The sequence below is a fragment of the Humulus lupulus genome, chromosome 6 (genome assembly GCF_963169125.1).
Source record: "Humulus lupulus chromosome 6, drHumLupu1.1, whole genome shotgun sequence".
Classification (NCBI taxonomy): Eukaryota; Viridiplantae; Streptophyta; class Magnoliopsida; order Rosales; family Cannabaceae; genus Humulus; species Humulus lupulus.
Genome location: NC_084798.1, coordinates 218,820,616 through 218,843,355, shown reverse-complemented (window position 1 = coordinate 218,843,355; position 22,740 = coordinate 218,820,616). Strand labels below are relative to the sequence as shown.

The following is a 22,740-nucleotide window of genomic DNA, read 5'->3' as shown; positions in this document are numbered from 1 at the left end:
TTAATTGTTTTTATTAAATTTGTATAATTATCATATAAATTTCAAATAAATAAACAATACTATATAAAAGAATGAGATAAACATATATTAAATAAAAAATTATTAAACTAAAACATTGTTTATGATTTTTTTTAAAATATTTATATATAATATAATAACCTTTTTAAACATAAATAATATTTTTTTCAATAAAAAATAAGATTATGTATTATATATTATTATTGTAATGATATTTTATAATATTTAAATTTATATTAATATAATTATTAAATATTATAATAATAATATATAATATTTGGATTCATATTAATATAATTAGTAAAAAAATCATAATGTTGCTTAAGGACATCGACGATGCCTAACATCACTTAAAGTATCATACTGTTGTTGGTACAATTCAATATTAAGTTCCACATATTTAAATTTTATACCATCTTATATATGTATATATATAATTATATTAAATTACTAATTATTAATAATAAAAACCGAAGTATAACTTAGCACTAATATATTTTTAATCTCTCACTATATAAAGTAATAAGTAAAAAAAATATAATAATATTGACTATTATTAGTAAAATTATAATAATATATATTTTTAGATCATTAATCACATTCATGATGTTGTGGAGATAGATTAAGATCATGAAAGGTTATTTGTAAGCAAAATGGTAGGCTCCATCACATGACATGAAATGTCACAATCCACAAAATTAATGACTCCCAAACCTTTCAATATATATTATTATTTTCATTTGTTTAAAAAAAAATCACAATTGAAGGCAAACTTTCATAAATACAATATCATCTCAAGAAACCATGAAAGCTAGGGATAATAATATTAATTAATAGGGTTTATATCTTTTTAGACCATGTACTTTGTTTTATTATCTGTTTGGACTCTGTGTTTTGACAAATTATTTTTTGGATTCTGTATTTTGTAAAATAATTCAAATATGCCCCTAAACCTGATTTTAATAAACAAAAAATTGAGTATAATATCATATTTTTTAAGCAGAATGATTGTATTTTTATTCTGAATTGTTAGTTTGATGCATTATTTGTGATTTTAGTTCAAAAAACTTTGATCAAAATCGGGTTTAGGGATCTATTTGAAGTATTTTAGAAAATTCATGGTCTAAAAAATAATTTGTCAAAACACAGAGTCTAAACAGGTAATGAGACAAAATACAGAGTCTAAAAAAAATATAAACCCTAATTAATTTTGGTTCAAAGTCCTTATCAAACTTATACAAGCAACCATTAAAACTTGTGATTTTTTCTTTTAGCTTTTTAATTAAAAAATAAAGTTTTTTTTTAATCATCCTAGAAAGTAGCTTTATTAGAAATAAATTGATAACATTAAGTCTCTACCCACATTATTTAAAATAAAATTTTAAAGTATTATTTGTCCCCAATTTCATTTGATATTTATCCCTAGCAAGATAGAGATTGATTGAGACTTTTGCATACATATCTTATTTGGTGTTTTCTTTTGCTTTTTTAACTCTTTTTTTTTCTTTTTTCTTTTGGCTTTTTATTGTATTCGGATTCTAAAAGATAACAAATTTGTGGGTTTTAGAACTTGGCCTAACCTTTATAATATTCTCAAATATGTACAATGTGTGTTTTATGGTTATAATTATTTTAGTTTTTTATCATTTTATGTGTGTGTTAATCTTTATAAAATAATAATTGGACACAAAAATTTACACTTTAACCAAGAATTCTTTTTTATTAGAAAAAAGCGTGAGACCATAATATTTTTAGAGAAGATATTAATTTATCTATTTTGGTCAAGTTTAGGTTGACTTTGACTCCAATTAATTAATTTTTTTCATGGTCTTATTTAATTTTGATTTTTTAATACTTATTATTATATCAATCATTATCTTCACATTTTTTTTAAATAATGATAAAAAAAATAAATGAAATTTCATCTTTCTCTATACATATACAATTATTTTTGTTAGGGCATGAATATTAAACAATGGAAATAATGTTTCTTTACAATTTTAGTTTTTTCTTTTAAAATATCTTAATATTTTAATCATTTAGTGACACACTGACACCTCATTAATGATGACTACAGTAAATATGTGATGAGGAAAAAATGCCTGCATGACAGAAACATATTAATTAATTATTATATAATTTTTGGTTTGGAATTTTTTGATTAAATTCATATATATATATAGAGTATTATCTTATAATAATATTCATTGAGAGATAATGTTCCTTGCAGAAGTAAAATACTTAATTGTCTAAAAAAGTATGATTTAATTTTCATGTGGAGACAAATGACAGAGAAAGTGACCTATAGTTTGTCCGTACATCATTATGTATGTATATATATATATATATATACTAGAACTTGCCAAAGTGGTAATGGTAGGGTTGGCTAGTATTCTAATTTTAGAATACCATTTCCAATAATAGATTTTTTTTATTGGGATTATACTTTTTTTAGTAAATGTGTTTTGTCTCATTATTTGTTTGGATCTTGTGTTTTGACAAATTATTTTTTGGATCCTGTATTTTGTAAAATAGTTCAAATATGCTCATAAACCTGATTTTGAGAAACAAAAAATTAAATATAACAACACATTCTTAGGCATAATGACTGTATTTTTTGTTCTAAGTTGTTAGTTTGATGAATTATTTGTGATTTTAGTTCAAAAAACTTTGATCAAAATCGGGTTTAGGAGTCTATTTGAACTATTTTATAAAATATACAGGGTCCAAAAAGTAATTTATCAAAACATAGGGTCCAAACAAGTAATTAGAAACACAGTGTCTAAAAAGACATAAACTTTTTTTTTATATCATATGGTCATCAAGTTTGTATTGTATTGTATTTCATTGTAAAAGGTGAAAATGTCCCAACTACCATTTCTTCACACTTAGAAAAAAAGTATAGAATATCGGACTAAAATAGTCTTACCATATAAAAAAATATATTAATTTTTATTGAATTAAGATTTCAAATTTATATTTATTTTAAGGTAAAAAAAATTACAAAACATTTCTTTTATATATTTTAAAAAAATAATTTAAAATGTAAACAATAATTAAAATCGGTAGTTTATGATTTCTTTAAAAATTCAAAAGTGTAAACAAATTGTTTACATTATATTTAAATTGAAAGAGTAAATAGGTAGTTTACAACTTGTATTTTAGTTGGTTTCAAATCGTAAACAAGTACGTTTATGTTTTTTTTTATCATTTGATTATTTTTTTATTATTATTATTATTGCAAACAAGTGTTTTCATTATCATAGTATCTATGCTTGTGGAGAAATTAATTTTTTATTTACTTACAACAAAATTGTAAACAACGAGCTTAGTTTTTACTATTTATTTTAATAAAATTGCAAACAACGAGTTTATAATTTAATAAAATAATAGTAAAATATCTATGAGCCTATATACTGTAGAGACAATACAAATTTTTATATTGCAAAAATGTAATCAATAAGTTTATTCATTAATTATTTAAATGAAATTGTAAGTAATGAGTTTATTTTGCAAGAATTTATTTTAAAAAATTCTAAACTTTCTTAACATTATATTTAAAACTATTAGTATTAATTGATATAGCAAGTTTTTCATTATAATTTTTGGAAAAAATTGAAGAACAATAATAATTTATATTTAAAAGTGTGAACAAATAAATTATATGTATTTGAATAAGATATTAAGAGACTATGAGAGAATATGGAATTTGAGAAATTTGAAAAAAATAATCTAAGTGTGAGAGTTTGAAATAATTAAACTATTCTAAAAGGATAATTTGAGAATTTTAGCATAATAGGCAATTGTATGGAGAGATGTGAAAAAAAATGCATTATGGTCATTTCTGTTGTAAAAACTAAACAACGTTACCGCTAGACAAAGGTTAGATTCAACTAGAAACAAATAACATGTATTTTCAAAAGAGTATCAGGGGTGCACATGTGAACCCGAAAACCCGCACCCGAAAAACCAAAAAAAACGACGGAACCCAAATGGTCAGGTTGGGTCAGGCTCAACTCGATGGTGCTACCGAGTCGGGTTCGGGCTTGGTAGTTCAAATACTTCGGGTTTGGGTGTAACTCGAACCCCCCGAGTCTTTTTTATTTTTTTCTTCAGTTTTTTAGTTATAATTTTATTTTAGTTTAAAAAAATACTAAACTAAATAAACCCTAAAAAAGTCCCCAACCCTTTCAACCTCTCTTCCTCCTGTCTCTCTTTCTCTTCCCTTCCTTCTTCTCTCCCTCACGGCGTCACCACCACCCAGTTGCACCCCACCGCTCACCCACGTGACCCGACCGACTCCCTCCCTAGTCCCTACTCCCCACCAGTCCACCACCGGCACCACCCCTTCTCGCTCTCTCACTTCTGCTCTTCTCTGAGAACCCACTACCGCCCCTTCTCCCTCTCTCAGTTCTGACAGCTCTTTGTCAACGGCAGTAAGGCAAAGGTTTCGGGCAGGCAGTGGTCACGAACACACAGGCACGACTCTGACAAAAGGCTTGGGCCCACCCGAACCCGACCCCACCCGAGCCTATTTCGGTCGGGTTCAGTTACACTTCTTCCCCACCTGAACCCAAGCTTCCCCCACCCAACCCGATCCGAACCTGATCTAATCTGATATCATTTCAGGTGGGTTCGGTACTAATTTTTTCCACCTGAGACCCGACAAACACAAACCCGCCTAACCCGAACCTGACCAACCCGCCCGATGTTTTGCCATAAAAAGTATAGTATTGATTCTTCTTACCTTTATTTTTTTTTTTTTTTTAATAGTTTAGCATTGTAAATATCTTGAAAATTTTCAAATATTAGAAACACAAACTTTTGTTTTGCTTTATCAAAAAAGTGAACAGAATTATGACGTGACACAAGTTTAAAGTTATTCAAAATAAAAAAGTAAAAAAGGTCAATAGTTGGGGAGAAATATTAACAGTTTACGCAAGTGTCACATTATAATTTTGTTTCTTTTTTCGGCCAGAGATTATAGAATGAGTGGTTTTTTTCGTGATGAAATATTAATAATGTAAAAAAATGCAAGAAGTTTGAAAAGTCAAATCGAGAAAAAAAAAATACTGTCAGAGCATATCATGAACTAATTTAATCTAAATAAACCAAGTCATTTGCCCAATTTCATTTTTATTCAGACCTTTCTTCCCATCTTAAGTACCACTATTCATTATCTATTATATTTTATTTCCTAATCCAATTATAAATTTATCAATTAGTTTCTTTAAAACTTTTAACAAATTACTTCTCAAAATTCTTACTTTTAATAAAATTATAGAATTAACAAATAACCCATAAACAACTAAAATAAACTAACAAGAAATATATCTCAACCAAAAAATTCACTTTTTGTTCCTGTTAGGATGTGGAAAATGATGCATAGTAAGAAGCATGAGGTTCCATCTCAAAACTAATTGGTGATGAGTGGAGTAACTCATGCTCTTATAAATGGTATGATGATCCCACATACTTTCCATGTGGGATTCTATTCTCTAACAGTTCCCAAATGCAATTTTAACTTATGTTATATAAGTTGTGTAGTTGAATATTATTATAGGGCAGCATTTACACTAATGGTACTCGATACTATTTGATGTGACATACAATAATATTCAATTAAATAAGAATATGTGAGATTCAAAATTAAATTTCATTTATACGTGTGTGGCATCAAATTGTGTTGGACACTATATAATAATAATAATAATACTCTATGCAGGTAGCTAGCTTGCTTATTTTAGGGCAAGATAAGTCATGGGACAAACATGGATGACTCTATTTTGGGTTGTGGTTATTATATATATATATATATATATATATATATATATATCAAGAATGTACTAGATTATTAGTGTGTAAATTGTCACAAATGTATTTGAAAATAATGTCAACAAAACAGATAAAAGGGCCCCCCAAAAGATATAAAGGATAAAGGGCCCTTTGTGTAGGACATTTGTTTGAATGAAAATAAGATTAGAGGAAGAAGGGATTTTGCAGCTACCCTGGCTGGTGGGGTATTAGTTGTAATGTCATTCTTGTCTACCTAACTAATATATATCTATATACTATATAAATATATATATATATATATGGGTGCAATTTTAATGGTTACTACCCATGAATGATTACTTTAATATTAATCATTTGATTAAGATCAATGATCCATATTTATAGTTATTAATTAATATTTCTAAAAATAAATTTTGATTTTTTCAATTTTTTGAAAGGGTTACCTGATGAAAAACGTGTATTTATTATGAAAATTTAATATTGTAAATTTTTCATTTTTCAAATGCATGTCAATTTTAAAATATTGATTGTGTCTTTCATTGGTTGGAAACAACATTAATTATGACAAAAAAAATACTAAATTCGAAATTAATGTAGAAAAAAAATATTTACCTGTTGGTGACTTGTTATAACAAGTCACTATGTTGCTACATCATAATAATTGTTAGTACTCATTCATGGGTAGTAACCATTGAGAAATCTTCCATATATATATGTGTGCACTCTTAATGGTTACTCACCATGGATGGTTACTTTAATGTTAACTGTTGGAATAAGATCAATGATCCATATATAGTTGTTGATTAATATTTCAAAAAAAAAAATTTAATTTTTAAATTTTTTTGAAAGGGTTACCTGATGAAAAACGTGTATTTATTTTGAAAATATAATATTGTAAACTTTTCATTTTTCAAATGTATTTTAATTTCTAAATATAGCTAGTGTTTTTCGTTGGTTGGAAACCCCATTAATTATGATTAAAACCCTGACTTTCACTACTTTTGCCCTTTCTTTTGATTCTTGTATGTTCCAAGACAAATTACATGAAATGAAATGAAGGAATGCATTCATTTGGTGAAGTTCTTATATTACACGATTTTAAGTTCTCTTCAAAGTAATGAGAAAAAATATAATAGGGAAATACTAAAGGGCACCACAAGGAAAGAGCTTATATGATAATAATTTTGTATTAAGAGTCTCACAAATATAGGTCTCATATAATATACTTTAATGATGTGAGACTCACTCCTATTAATGTGTGTTGAGCACTATAATATTGTAAAATTGCTTGTAATTAATAGTTTAACTACTTAGATTAGGCAATTCAGATCATATTGTCGTTACCTTTAAAAATAGAGATTTTACATAAAATATTAATTTTCGCTAAAAAATTACATTTTTACGGTTAAACATTTTCTTTTTCAATTTTACGGTTTTAAGTAAAATTTTTATATTTTTGCAGTTTTGTCTTTTTTTTTGTATTGTTTTCAAGTTGTTTTTTTTCTTCTGATGTTTAGTTCGTCCAGTGAGTTGTTTTTCTTAAAAATCGTATTTCTGTAATTATAAAACTTTGAAAGTCGTATTTTTGAAAAATTGAGTGCGTATTTTTTAAGAAAAAAAATAAGAAGGGTAAAAATGTAATAAAAACAAAAATAATGTGTATTTACGAAAAAATTCCTTAAAAATACCAAGTATTGTTGGGTTGGGATTGGTGAGTGATCAGAATATGTGTTACTTGTAATTAGATTGGCAATGCAAAGACCCACTTTAGTGTTCATGGGAGACAAGTAGACATTCTATCAAGTGGGCCTACTGTGTTTTTTGGTGGCCCAATATCAAAACCAGCCCAGAGGCTACAGACCCAGCCCATGTTATTAAAGCAAAGCAAATCATTAAATGGACCATTGCTTTCACAGAAACAAACGACTGAACAAAATTATTGAAATATGATATGGACTCATGGCATCACTTCGGAAATTTGGAAAAGATATATATATATATATATTTAAAATATAGTTTTTATTTTTTTATTTTAAAAATTACAATTCTGTGTTATGATATCAAATATATACCAAACAAATATAAATATATATATCAGATATGCACAACGTCAAATAGAGATTAAGCCTTTCAAGTTTTTTATTTTTAAAAATTCACTTGTAAATTTGGTAATATTTCTTAAAATATAATCTAATCTATAAATAAATTAATAGTTCGACCCCATCTAAAATTTAATAACAACAAATAATATATCAAACATATATATATATATATATATATAGGTGCCCATATGTAGTAGTATTAACTATTTTTAAGGTTGTACTATTAAATTAAAATTAATGATCCATATTTATAATTGTTAATTAATATTTCTAAAAATAAATTTTGATTTTTTTTTTATATTTTTGGAAAAGCTAACTGATTATATGGCAGTCACATATTTATTAAATTAAATAATTAAAAAAAATCTTATTTAAGCATTATATATAAAAATTCAAAATTAATGTAGAAAAAAAATATTTACCTATTGGTGACTTGTTATACTAAGTCACTATGTTGCCACATTATCATAATTGTTAGTACTCATCTATTATGGATAATAACCATTAATAAGTCTTCTATATATATCTAATACTATTATATAACATATATATATATATATATATATTTGCAAAATTATTAATAAAAGTATACTCCTCAACCAGCCAAGAACTTACTAAAAAATGTCTCTTTTGACTAAAAAAAAGAGAACACAATAATGTATAGGGGACCCCAATCATTTTTCTCATGCAACCACCATCAAAAAGCAACAATAATTACTTCTAGGGTTTATGTTTCACACTAGCAAAACTCTTTTTTAGAACACTTTTACTACAACTTGTGTAATATATGTACACACGTACATATGTACTTGTATACTCCTTTTATCCAAAGGCATAAGTATTAGTGATCAACAATGTACCATGGATTCCTCAAAGGGACAAAAAATATGCTCATAATGTTGAGTGGTTATATTGCATAGAAATCTAGCAAATATATATATATGCTCTTGAGTGTGAGACTGCCGAATGGTTGACTCATGTAAAACATTGATTGACCATTTTATTACTTCTTTAACATATAGACAATTTTAGGGTGGGATGGCTAAAAAATCCAGCAGATCAGGGTAGGTTGAAGACCCGATTTGAGGGGGCGACCCACGATTCGATATAATCGGGGAAAAAATGGGGCGGGTTGAGATTCGATCCGCTCCACTAGCGATTGAATCGGGTCGGATCACGACTTGACCTAGTTGTTATGTTTGGACCAATTACTAACCGTTATTTAGGGTGATACACGATCTAAATATATATAATAAAACAAAGTATATTTGAGAAAAATAGAGAAGAATATCTGCCATACTAGACAGTATGCAAGACCATTTATATTGTAACGTTTTTTTAAATAAAGCAAAGAGGATGGAGGAGTACTCGACGGAGCTCCACCGTGCGCGGTGGCAGCACGAATTAGATATGCATGTGTCGCACGCAATCAGGAGCTATGAGATTGTGTCGTGGCTCTATTGCCATGGGAAGGTCTTGGGGCCTGACCCTTTGCCACGGGTGTGACTTGCGACCTAAATTTTAAGACGTCTAATGAAAAAAATGATATTTATAAAATATATATAAAATAGTATTTTTTTTTTAAATTTTGAGGCAATTTTAAATGAGAGAACTAGACACAGGCCTGACCTATCTATGCTCGGAATCATACTTGATTATTACATCAACATGTTTAAATCCTCATGCAGCTCTCTCACATCACAATCAAAATCAATAATCACAATTATGAACAATATGACTGTTGTTTCACAATTGGACAATACTTCATTTTGTGCCATATATACAACATGTTTGTAAAGTATTTGTCTTTATTTAAAGTAGGGCATGAGCATAGCATAATGAGAATGGCACTTAGTACTGGTGTGTGCTTGCTTATGATGTGCAGCATCAAGTGCCTTTGAGTGCTCCATAAATGTCGCCAAAAATATGCAATTGAGGCCCCTCAACCTCAACCAATATGTGTTACCACACTAGCACTATTATTTAGATCTTTTTTGACAAAAATAACTTGGAAAAAAGAAAAGAAAGAAAAAAAAAAGAGAGAGTCTGTCAAATGGTAAAATGAAAACTTTGATTATTGACCCCATTAACATGCTTGTAAATGAAGTCTTCTCCTTCCCCTCATTGCTTTTTTAACTAATCAAAAGAAAACAAAATTAAAGCTAATAAACAAAGTAAAAAACTTCCATTAAGTGGTCTATTAAATGGGTTACAGAATGTATAAAAAAAGAGCATGGAAAAAAAGGTTTCATCTTTGTAATCATTTGAATTTTGGGGATCCAACGTTTGAAAACTTGTCCTCTTTGGTCTTCTTTTTCTTACTCCTTTGCCTCTTGTTTATTTCAAAAAATAAAAAATAAATAAAAAGAATCCCATAACGTATACTTTGCTTTTTTTTTTTTTGCCTTTATTTCATGAAGAGTGTGAAAAACCAACCACCACTACTAGATATATTGAAAGCACCTTACTTTCTTCTTCTTCTAAATAAGGGTAAAATGGTCATTTTACATGTTATGTTGTGTGTTTCATTGAGATTATATAGTAAGCTTATGCTATGCTGCCCCCACCAAATAAAAATAATAAGAATAAGTTGATTGACAAATATTTAATTGATGGGGACACTAAAGGTACTTTAGTTTTCTCATGAGAATCTTCTTCTTCACCAAATATTACTTATACATGAAATATATATTTGATTAAAAAAAAAGAGAGAGATATGTTATATAGCTTAGTAAAATCTTTCTAAAACTCTTTCAATAATAATAATAATATAAAAAAGAGAAATATGTGTAAATAATCTTTTTTTTTTTAAATATTTTTGTATTCTGGCTTACTTTTGATAATTTTTTGCAAAATGACATCTGTCTAAATTTTTCGACCAACTATCTAAAATTTTTGACCAGCTGTCTAAATTTTCGACTAGCTCTCTAAATTTTCGATCACTTGTCTAAATTTTTCGACCAGCTGCCTAAAATCTTCAACTAACTGTCTAAATTATGAGAGATCATTTTGCAAAAAATAATTAAAACTAAACTAGAGTGCAAAATGACTTTAAAAAATATGTTATTTTTCCATGAGAGCCTAAAAAAAATCTTTCTAAAAATAAAAATATTGTGTCCAAGATGAGAATATTACTCTAACAAAAGGGTATTGATTAGCAAAACAAAACTAGTTTGATCAGTATAGTTAAGTGATACATTAGCCAATGGGAAAGTCAATCAATCAAGTAACCAAATGGACGGACCAAATTTATCACAATCTTGATGAGACAAAGCCCATCAACGGCCATAAAAAATTTGAATAGGGGTTGGGGGGTGGGGGTCAACCGTGCAGTCTAAAGATCAAATCTTTTTTCAAAAGCATGGATGGGCATGCCTGATCCTGCCACTCAAACAAAAAGGGTCCCACAAAAGACTCCTCCACGTGTCATGACATTATTGGTCTTCCATGCCTAACCACTTGGAGGGGATAGAGAATTCTAAGTCAAAGCACATTTTCAATACCATAACATAATAGCCAAACCAAACCATAGTACTGTCTACCATTCTTTCTATTTACTCAAAACATGTGAGTGTGACACTTGGCTTTGGCTTTTTTTGCATACTTATTTCTAGTCTTTGAGAAAGAAAAAAAAAAAAAACCAAGGTTGCCATTTCAAGTTTCTTAGAATATTTAACTCTCTCTCATACTCTTTCTCCATGGTGCATTTATTGAGTTTTCACTAGCTTTTGAATGCTCATTCATAAACTTCACAAGAATCTTACTTCATCACCTTCTTCTTCTTCTTCTTCTTCTTCCATTTTGGCAGATCAGATCTAAAGTTTACATCAAAACCCTTCAAAGGTAAACTCATAAAGCTTCATGAGTCTTTCTTTCTTTCTTTCTTTCTTCTTAGTTTTAGCTCTTTGGCTCCAAACAATTGTAGTGTTTTCTTTCACTTTCACTTTCCCATCAATCTTGCTACATTTTCTTTCTTCTTAATTTCTTTGAATTTTGATAAAGAAGAAGAAGAAGAAAAGAGCCAAATTGCACTAAAGAAAGCAACTCTAAGCTTTATGAGTTTTTTTTTGTTTTGTTTTTAGTTTAAGCTCTTTGGCTCCAAACATTTGTAGCAGTGTCAAGCTTTGATAAATTTTCTTTCTTTTTTATTTCCTTGACTTTGGTTCTTAGTGGATTTTGTTGGGTTTTTGTTTGTTTTTTCTAAAATGCCATATTTTTTTGGTAGAGTGAAGAAGAAGAAGAAGAAGAAGAATTGACAATAATGCCACAAGAGAGTAGTAACTCAAGTTCACTCTTCACTTCTCCATGTAAAAACTTGAGAGGGCTAAAGGGTCCAATCTCTAACAATGACACCTCATATGCATACACTGAGGAGATCATCAATGACTATGAATTGGCTCAAAGAAAAGCAGAAGAAGCAGGTACCAACAAACACTTCTCCATATGACTCTCTCTTTTTCTTTTTTCAAGTAATATTACAATTCAAACTTTTGTTTTTTATTATTAATGTTATTTGGTATCTTCGAGAGAACTGTTTAGGCTATTGTCATGATTAAGAAGTATGCTGTTTTGAATTTTTGCCAATATACTAGTCTTGATTTTCTCTTTTTATGATTATGTAGACCTCTTAAATGTTGGTAGTGGTGGGTCCAGATTGACCCCATCTAATTTATATTGTTAAAATAAACAAAAATTGTAGTTTATTGCAAAGGAAACATGTAACAATGTGGTTAGACCTACCTCTATTAGTATTCCTTTTTTTCTTTTTCTTTTTCTTTTTGTGGTGGGTTATAAATACATTTTTTAGGCTTAGATGGTTATGATTATGTCTACCATTTGAGAACCTGAATCTTTTTATTTCATGCAGCCAAAAAATTTATATATGTAAAACTATTAATGGTATAAGTGTATATATATTGATATTCAATAAAAGACAATTATGAAAGTGTTTTCCCCCACCAAACAAAATGGAAAGTTATAAACCTCTTTTTAAGAGAGTTTGACATAAGGCATGGTTTGACAGCTGAAAACATGTAATAAATAATAGCTTGTTTGAGCTACCCAGAATGCAAATTATTAGACATTTAAGAGATGTGAAATGGCCCATTTTGAGACATTGCTGCTGCATTGGCTTAGAAACATTCCTTTTGTCCCACTTACATGTGGCTGGAAAAGTTTAGATTTAGTCCTTTGGGTGTCTCAGACATTAGTGGGGTTTTAAGGCTATTTTCTAGTTTTTGATGATTTAATGCCACTTCAAAAGTTGAAATGGATATAATTCAACAATTGAATCATAACATTTTATGGTGAGAAAGTAAAAATTAGCAAGGTGTACTTGATTCTCAGATTGAAGATTGCATTCCCCAGTTTTGCTCAGTTTTCCCTTGTTCCTGAATTTTGGTTTTAGTCTCTCTAGCTCTTAATTTCCATCTCTCAGAACTATAGTACTAAATTTCTAATTCAGATTAATTAGGAACCAGTTGAAATGATAGTAGAATTCTTCTATGGCGTATAATTTCGTTAAACTTCAGTTCATGAAGAAGTAGAATGAGCAAAAAAAATCATGTATTAAAATACAGTTTTATATTAAATGAAGAAAGCTAATAATGATAGTTATGTAATGCTCACCTCGATAAAGCAGGGCTGAGTTCTCATACTTTCATCTTAATAGAGTTGATAGTTATCTATTTAAGGTTAAATGGTATTTGCTATGATACTCTTTCTTCTACCAATGAGTTTGAATAATACAATTTGGCTTGCTAAACGAGTACTAGAAGGCTAGAAGTCAGCATCTTTAGGTGTAGAGTTTTCAACCGATTTCATATGCTAGAGAACTATTTATAATCAGTGTCTTTGAAGGTTTACTTTTACCTCCTCTATGCAAGACAGTGTTAAGTACTGGGAAAGCTTTGAGTACACAATTTCAATCATTATGTCCTTTTTTGGTGTGTATTTTTATAGTAACTGAAAACTGTATGTGAACTTTGTTTTCAGCTTCAAGGAGGTACCAAGCAGCACAATGGCTTCGTCAGATGGACTATGGTGCCTCGGAAACACTCTCCAAAGAGCCATCAGAAGAAGAGTTCTGCCTCTCACTCCGCAATGGCCTCATTCTCTGCAATGTCCTCAACAAAGTCAACCCTGGTGCTGTTCTAAAGGTTAGCCGTTTCACTTATGATATTGGTTTCTCTTTTATTTTTTCCTTTGTTTGTTGCTCATTTACAACTTTTGAAAGGTGGTGGAGAATCCAATAATACCAATACAGTCAGCAGAAGCAGCAGCACAATCTGCAATTCAGTACTTTGAGAACATGAGGAACTTTGTTGAGGCTGTTAAGAACATGAAGCTCTTGACTTTCGAAGCATCTGATTTGGAAAAGGTGAAACATCATTCCTTCTTAACTTACTACTAATCAACCATCATGAGACATGTTATGGCTCATCATTTCTGTTCACAAATTCTCTCCCACTCAGTGAGTATGCAGTGTATTTTCTTGCTCATGAACCTGAGAAACTTGTAAATTTCTAGGGAGGATCGTCGAGTAAAGTTGTGGACTGCATTCTCTGCCTAAAAGGGTATTATGAATGGAAGCAAGCTGGTGGAATTGGAGTGTGGAGGTATGGAGGGACAGTAAGGATCACATCATGTCCAAAGGAATCTCCATCTTCCTTGATTGGCAGTGAGAGCACAGATGACTCATTGGATGAATCCGAATCCTCGCAATTTGAACAGCTGCTAGAATTCATCCATCTTTCCAATGAGGTCTCTGTTGAGGAATCAAGAATTGCCAATGTTTTGACTTTCCTTTTTGACCGTTTTGGACTTGGACTTCTGCAAGCTTATCTTCAAGAGAGTAATGGATTAGAAGAATTGCCTTTTAATGCAATGGTAGGTAAGACTCTTACCTTAATTTGATCATGTTAATGTAAGCCAATTTGTTGTTAAGCTCAAGGTTTCAGTTTTAGCCTCTAACTTTGATATATTTGGTTGGAATTTTTCAGGTTATAGACACTTTGCTCAGTAAGGTAGTCAAGGATTTCTCAACATTACTTGTCTCTCAAGGAACTCAGGTAATCATAACATTTTCTCTTCTGAGTTACAATGCAAATGTACATTGATTCATTAAAGAAACTTCATTGCAAGTACTTCATGATTTTCTCTTTGATGTTCTTATTCCACAGCTTGGATTATTTTTGAAGAAAATATTGAAGGATGAACTTGGTAATTGCTCTACATCTGAATTTTTAGAAACCATTTCGCGATATCTCAGCCAAAGAACTAGTTTGGTTTCAAATGATTTGTCCACATTCTGTATCTGTGGCGGAAAGCGTGAGATTGTTCAACATATAGTCAGCCACTCGTCTGATCACGATGAGGCGATCAACATGAGTCAAAAACAGCTTCTGGTAATGATTATGCAATTTTTTTGTGGAGCATTTTACATAACATTACATGCCAACTTCAATATATGAAACTGTCATATCAGATGTTATAATTTTGTAATGGTTCATCTCCATATCGTCTATTTTAGGAGCTAAAATCATCTTTCCAAGAGACAAAAGTTGAAATCAATCATATACATTCACAATGGGAAGATGACCTTAGAAGGCTTGGTAAGAATAAATTTATTTTTTATGTAACTAACATTATCTTTTTACAAGGAATGTAACACTTATAACTTCAATTTTTTTTAGTGTATCATGTTAAACACCTTGAATTGGCCTCTAATTCATACCAAAAAGTACTTGAAGAAAATCGTCATCTGTACAATCAAGTTCAAGACCTTAAAGGTGATTTTTTTTCTTCTTGAGCTCTATTATCTTCAATATTTTTCTTAGTGTAGATTTGAGTTTGATTCATAATTCTATTTTCCACAGGAACGATTAGAGTGTATTGTAGAGTAAGGCCTTTCTTACCGGGGCAATCAAGCGTGCAGACTACGGTTGATTATATTGGAGAAAATGGAAACATCATGATTGTCAATCCACTAAAGCAAGGCAAAGATTCAAGAAGAATATTTACATTTAACAAAGTCTTTGGAACAAATGTGACACAAGGTATGCATCACTTGATTTCTTCTTATGAATTTTCATATCAAATTTTGATGACATATCTATTATTATACTATTATGCAGAGCAAATATATGTCGACACTCAACCACTAGTGAGGTCTGTCTTAGATGGTTACAATGTCTGCATCTTTGCTTATGGACAGACCGGTTCGGGCAAGACTTACACAATGGTAATGCTAGCCTAGACTTGTTATAATAAGTCATAACCAGTTTATGATATGATGCTTGCAAACTTGACTAGTTATCTGCAATGTATGACAGAGCGGTCCTGATTTAACAACCGATAAAACATGGGGAGTCAACTACCGAGCGCTACAAGACTTGTTCGAAATCTCAAAGGAAAGATTGCAATTTGTAAGATATGAAGTTGCTGTTCAAATGATAGAGATATACAATGAACAAGTGAGAGACTTACTAGTCATTGATGGCTCCAACAGAAGATATCCTTTGATGATATTACTTTCTCTTATGATTTTTTCTTTTTCATTTTTTGTCATAATGACTTATTTTTCAACACCTTTTGTTATTTCCTTAATAACTCAGAACATTAGATATAAGAAACAACTCTCAGTTGAATGGCCTTAATGTACCAGATGCTTGTTTAGTTCCAGTCACTTGTACTCAAGATGTTCTTGATCTAATGAGAATTGGCCAAAGGAATCGTGCAGTTGGCGCCACTGCTCTAAACGAGAGGAGCAGCCGTTCTCATAGGTGGAGAGAGTTTCTTCATTCTAACTATTTTGATGTTTTTCTATTGTGTCAAAAGTATTCTAACTAGTTTGATATTTGGATTTTTCTATTGTGTAAAAAAAAAAGTATTTTAACAGTTCATGTCCAAGGAAAAGAGTTGGTTTCTGGTTCCATTCTAAGGGGTTGCCTCCATCTTGTGGATCTGGCTGGGAGTGAGAGAGTGGATAAGTCTGAGGCAGTTGGTGAGAGACTAAAGGAAGCTCAATACATAAACAGATCACTTTCTGCACTTGGAGATGTTATTTCTGCCCTTGCACAAAAGAGTACACATATCCCTTATAGAAACAGCAAGCTTACTCAAGTGCTTCAAGACTCTCTAGGTAATATATAGAATCTATTAATTTCGACGAGGTTCCAATTCAAAACCAATTGGAAATTAATGGAGTTAACACGACATATTTTGAATCAGATTCTTGTGGTTTTTTTGGCAAACTATTTGTTTGAGCTATTGGGTTCTGATAGCATAACTCTCCAACTTTCTTTTTCTCTTATATTTATTACAATCTTGCTTTTTTTTCCTAATAACATTGTTGTTATTGCTAGGTGGGCATGCAAAGACATTGATGTTTGTACACATAAATCCTGAAGTTAATGCTCTTGGGGAAACAATTAGTACACTTAAGTTTGCTGAGAGGGTTGCTTGTATAGAACTTGGAGCAGCTAAATCGAACAAAGAAACTGGCGAAATCAAAGAATTGAAAGATGAGGTTCACTTCTTAATGGCATTCTCTTCCTAAATTCTTGTTTTTCTAGTAAGAAATCATTGACTAAATATGTATTCATACAGGTATCAAGCCTTAAACAAGCATTGGAGAGAAAGGAAGCTGAGCTAGAACAGTACAAAGCCGGGACTATGAAAACCGTCATAGAATCCCAAAAAGCAAGAACCGTTTCACCTTTTCGTCTTCCTAGATATGGCCTCAACAATACTAATGTGAAGCCTGAAAGCTCTCAGAGACCCTTTGATGACACTAAGATTTCTGAGGTAAGTGCTATAATAGAACCATTTTCATGTTGAATCTTATTGGAATATTGAACTTTCTATTTAGCTTTTAGGCAACTTTAACTCTCAGGCTAGAAGTTGTTCTTCGGGTAAGCAAAGGCGATCAAGGTTCCCACTCGGATTCACAGAAAAGGAGAGTGTAACAAAGATGACATACTTAGGTGAAGAAAGAGTAACAAGCATTGGAAAGCAAAGATCACCATCTCCTCCTGTTAGAAGATCCATATCTACAGAAAGAGGATCAGTTATCAGAAGCCGAGTTAAGCCAGACACAATCGAAAACCAACCAATTGCAAGAGTACCATTTCCAGCTAGAGTTCCTGTTAACAAGTCTCCTGCAACAATGGCACCAGTGATTCAATCAAATGATAACAACTCAAGAGTACCGGTTAACAAGTCGCTTTTGACAACACCAACAAATATCTCATCATTTGATAGCTACTCAAGAACATACCAAAGTTCACCAGACACAACAAGACAAGATTACATTTCTGAAGCTTTGTACTCCTTCCAGAAGTTGAGTTCCAAGAAAGTACAACAAGAACATGAAGATCATGAGCAATACAAACAAGCTCTCAACATTAGGCAAGGTGGGATTAGAAAAAGCAAGCCTGAGGTTAAGACTGCCAAGGCAAAGCAGCATCATCAGCAGCTAATCCCAACCAGATTTCATAAGCCTGAGGCTGTGACAGCTTTGTTTTCTGACTTGGATATCAGTGGCAGCGATAAGATAGAGGAGGAGACTCACAAGAGTGACTTTTCTGAGCCAGAAAATGAGCATTTTCATGCTGGTTCACCTCTGCATAGTGTTTTGGAGATGAAAAAGCCTCGGAAGAACCTCTCAAGGCACTTACAAAATCATGAACCAAGGTAAAGAAAACACAGTACTCTCTCATTGGTACTTTTTCTTGGTTGGAATATAAAGATTGGTATTTTTGCAAATGCTCATTCTTAAAATGTTATGCAGAGGACTAGTGCCTGCAGTCGAAAACAAGTTACCATATGGCGCGACTCGTAATCCGAAGGAGAGCAGCAACATAAGTACCATGTCTGAATTTCGAAGGAGCCGCTCTACGCCTCGCGGAAAGTTTTTTATGTTGCCTTGAGGAGGAAGTTATTGAAAAATACCACAATGAACTGAAGATGTTTATTGGTTTTGTTTCTTTGTGTATAGTGAATTTTATGCTGGTTATTCTGATGAGCTGAATACATTTTCATGCGGATCAAGAGTCTTGTTGAGGTGATTTTTCATTAATATTTTCATGTTATACATAAATATATATAGGACAATTTTCACTGTAAAAGCAACTCCAAATTATCTATGTATTTTCTGGTATGGTACCACTCTTTTTGTATAGCAAAACTACTAAGTACAGTAATTGTGTTTATGGGGTTGGTTTTGTTGGTTAAATTAAATAATATTGATAAATTATTTTTAATAAATTAGACTTAATTTTGGTTAAATTAAATAAAGTAATAATAACTAAATGGCAAATGCCTATTAATAAGATACAAATTTGTATGAGCATAGGTGTCACTCTTAACAAACTCAAGACTTAATATAAACACAATCTAATTAGGGTTTATACCTTTTTAGACTATTTGTTTTGATTCATTATTTGTGTTTTGACAAATTATGTTTTGAAATCTGTATTTTATAAAATGGTTCAAATATGCCCCTAAACCTGATTTTGATGAACAAAAAACTGAGTATAATAACACAGTTATTAGGCAGAATGATTATATTTTTATTCTAAGTTGTTAGTTTGATGAGTTATTTGTCATTTTAGTTAAAAAACTTTGATCAAAATCGGGTTTAGGGGTCTATTTGAACTATTTTAGAAAACATAGAATCCAAAAAGTCATTTGTCAAAACACAAGGTCTAAACAGGTAATAAGACAAAATACAGGGTCTAAAAAAGTATAAACCCATCTAATTAAGATATTAATTATTTATTTGAATTAAAAATAACTTATTATTATCACCTTTAATAGAAATTGGCTGTTGTTTGATCAAATTTTCTGGCTCAATTATGTATAATGGGAACTATTTCTTTATTAGTATGGAGATTTAGTTTTACAAAAATAAAAAAAGTATAATTGGCTTGTGTTTAAGCCTTTTTGGTTTGTTATAATGACCAAGTCAAAAAATAATTTAAATTGTACAATCTATTGTTTTGTACATTAAATCCCAACAGTTGGTGTTGATCTTTGAAAAGCCGTTTGTTCAAAATCTAAACGAAAATTAGGAAAAAGGCCAATTATGATGTGTTGTTTGAACCAAAATAAGCCTCAATTAATAGCAGGCTATTTTTGTAATAAGCTAACCATCAATGCTTTTAACTTATTAATTTCAAAGAACAGAAACAATAAACTATTTATAGAAAATAAAAATAAAAATTAGAGATAGCTAAAAACACTTCATTTACAACCTATTATAAGACACAAAGTTCTCAAAGCATCCATCTTTTTGTGCCATTTCCACCAAAATGGCTTGACATTTTCACTCTGTTCTCTCTTTTTGCAGGTTTTTCAACCTGCAATTTGTGATATTTACCTTATTGATTTAGATTTGATTTTTCATATATCTTGGTGGGTGGTGGGACATGGTCAGCTTCAACCATTTTTTTCAAATAAGGTAAAAATAAAAAATAAAAATCAAACTTTTCTCTCCATTCAGCTCATGATGTGGCTTAAAATCTTGAGTTTCAAAGAGTTGTTGATTTCTGAGAAAAAATTACTACATCTTAATGTATTGTTAGGAGTATTTGTGTTCTTAAATTTCTAGTGTTATATTGGTCGACTTCTCTGATTAATGAAGTTTTGCGCGGTACTCTTTTTCCTTTCTTGAGCTTTTTCCCACCGAGTTTTGCTCTTGAGATGTTTTAACAAGGTCTCGCCCCACAAAAAATGCAAGACCAATCTCATAGCCACATTTGCAGCCTCATTCCAATGCACAAACTGGTGCCTCAGAGTGCTACCACCTTTGTCTACCAAGCGAAATTGGCGAAAATACTATGCAATGTGTACTTGACATGGTGCAAAAGGCTCACAAACCATGACCTTACCATAACAATAGACAAGCCTTCAAAAGAAAACTATTATACATGTAAGATTGATTTGAAAAACACACAGTGTTGGGGTAAGAAAGGCCTAAAATCCTTTGACATAGTTGAAGGAACACGCGTAGATATCTTCTGGGATTTTCGCCAGGCGAAATTCTCCAGCACCAGCTCCACCTCCTCCTCATCCGAACCATGCTCGGATTACTATGTTGCCTTGGTGCATGGTGAGGAGGCGGTGTTGTTGGTTGGTGACTTGAAGAGTGATGCATACAAGAGAACAAGGTCGAGGCCTTGTTCGGATGAAGCTACCTTGCTTCACAAGAAAGAGAATGTTTGTGGCAAGAGATTGTTTTGCACTAAAGCTATGTTGAACTATGGAAGCAAAAGAGGAGAACATGACATTGTTATCGAGAACTCTCTTTCAGGGCCTGGTGATCCCGAGATGTGGATTAGCATCGAGGGGACGGTTGTGATTCGGATTATGAACCTTAATTGGAGGTTTAGAGGGAATGAGACTATAATGGTGAACAATGTGCCAATGGAGATATTTTGGGATGTTCATGATTGGTTGTTTAGTAGCCCTGAATCTGGCCATGGAATTGGCTTGTTCATTTTCAAGCTTGGCACATTGGAAGAAGAAGCCAATGCCACTGATTTTGATTCAAGAAATTTTAGTGATTTTTGCTGTAATGGAACTAAACATGATCATGTTGTTGACTCACCTAAAAACACCTCTGACTTTTGCCATTTTTTATATGCTTGGAAAGTTGAGTAACTTTATCTACGAATGTATCATGTATATTATATATATTTATGTAAATCCAGTTCTAGTTTATGTCAACAATTAAAATTGTTGTAGTAATATAATACATATGCTATGTTAGTTTTGATTTTTGTTTTAAATGTTATTGGTTTTTACATTCAGTATGATTTTTTAATTTACTTATAGAAAAAGAGACTTTTTAAAGTTTTTGTAAATAAATATATATTTATAAATATATTACAACATTTTATAAGGTATATAGTCAGATTTTTGTCAACTAAACAAGAGCAATTTAAACAATTATAGTTGAAGACAATACAATAAACACAGTGAGATTTTTATGTGTTTGAGTAGTTAATTTTAATAATCACTTTTATTTATGCTAGATACTTATATGTTTGTTTAGTTTTATTTATAAATTATATTTATTAAATTTGTATCAATATTATATAAATATAACTAATGTTTTTAAAATGTTGTATTTTTATATTTATTTTTAAAAATTATTTTGAGAAATAATAAGAAAGCGAAAGAAAAATATAGAATTTAATTATTTAAAATTTTTTAAATTATTTTCATCCTTATCGCAAATAATTTATTGTGTTTTATGTCCTTTTTTACATCCTTTAAGTTAATTTCCTTCATTGTGTTATATATTTTGTTGTTGTTTATACATACAATAAATGTATATGTACATAAATATAAATATATATTGTGTAGAAATTAATAATTAACTTAATAAAATGAAGAAAAAAAATATTGATGCAATAGATTGCTTAAAAACATAATTATTTTATTAGATAAAGTCTGAATAATGAAATACATAAACAAGAAAATAAGTACCTTAATTATTATTAATTCATGCTAGATTCGATTCAGTAAATCATTATTATAATTATGATTAATATTATAATTATTATTTCATGCTATATATTGTCTTTGGCTTTGGCTTTGCCTTTTTGGTTGACTTTCTCATTATTATTCTTCTTCTTCTCTTTGCCTATTTCGATTCCTTTTTCTTTCTTCTCTTCATCCTGGCTTGAAGAAGATTGAGATCGATATGTAGTCTGAAAAAACCACAATATTATTCAAGTAAATAATAAATTAATATTTTTTTTATTAATTGAAAAAATAATAAAAGATTTAAAAGTAGAAAAAAAAATTATAAATA

The 22,740-nt window shown here is 30.4% G+C and overlaps 2 protein-coding genes across 2 annotated transcripts; both read left to right on the top strand.

Moving 5' to 3' along the window:
* The first annotated feature begins 11,859 nt into the window (after positions 1-11,859).
* Positions 11,860-19,129, top strand: LOC133783389 (kinesin-like protein KIN-14F). Its single transcript, XM_062223003.1, has 17 exons — positions 11,860-12,337; positions 13,911-14,074; positions 14,152-14,295; positions 14,445-14,804; positions 14,918-14,986; positions 15,098-15,322; positions 15,448-15,529; positions 15,611-15,706; positions 15,794-15,973; positions 16,052-16,158; positions 16,250-16,430; positions 16,537-16,699; positions 16,805-17,058; positions 17,282-17,445; positions 17,526-17,723; positions 17,812-18,611; positions 18,709-19,129. The coding sequence occupies exons 1-17, from the start codon at positions 12,178-12,180 to the stop codon at positions 18,845-18,847; spliced, it is 3,486 nt and encodes a 1,161-aa protein (XP_062078987.1). The 5' UTR covers positions 11,860-12,177; the 3' UTR covers positions 18,848-19,129.
* A 1,522-nt stretch (positions 19,130-20,651) lies between these two features.
* Positions 20,652-21,581, top strand: LOC133786091 (uncharacterized). Its single transcript, XM_062225306.1, has one exon. The coding sequence runs from the start codon at positions 20,652-20,654 to the stop codon at positions 21,579-21,581; it is 930 nt and encodes a 309-aa protein (XP_062081290.1).
* Positions 21,582-22,740: the final 1,159 nt, after the last annotated feature.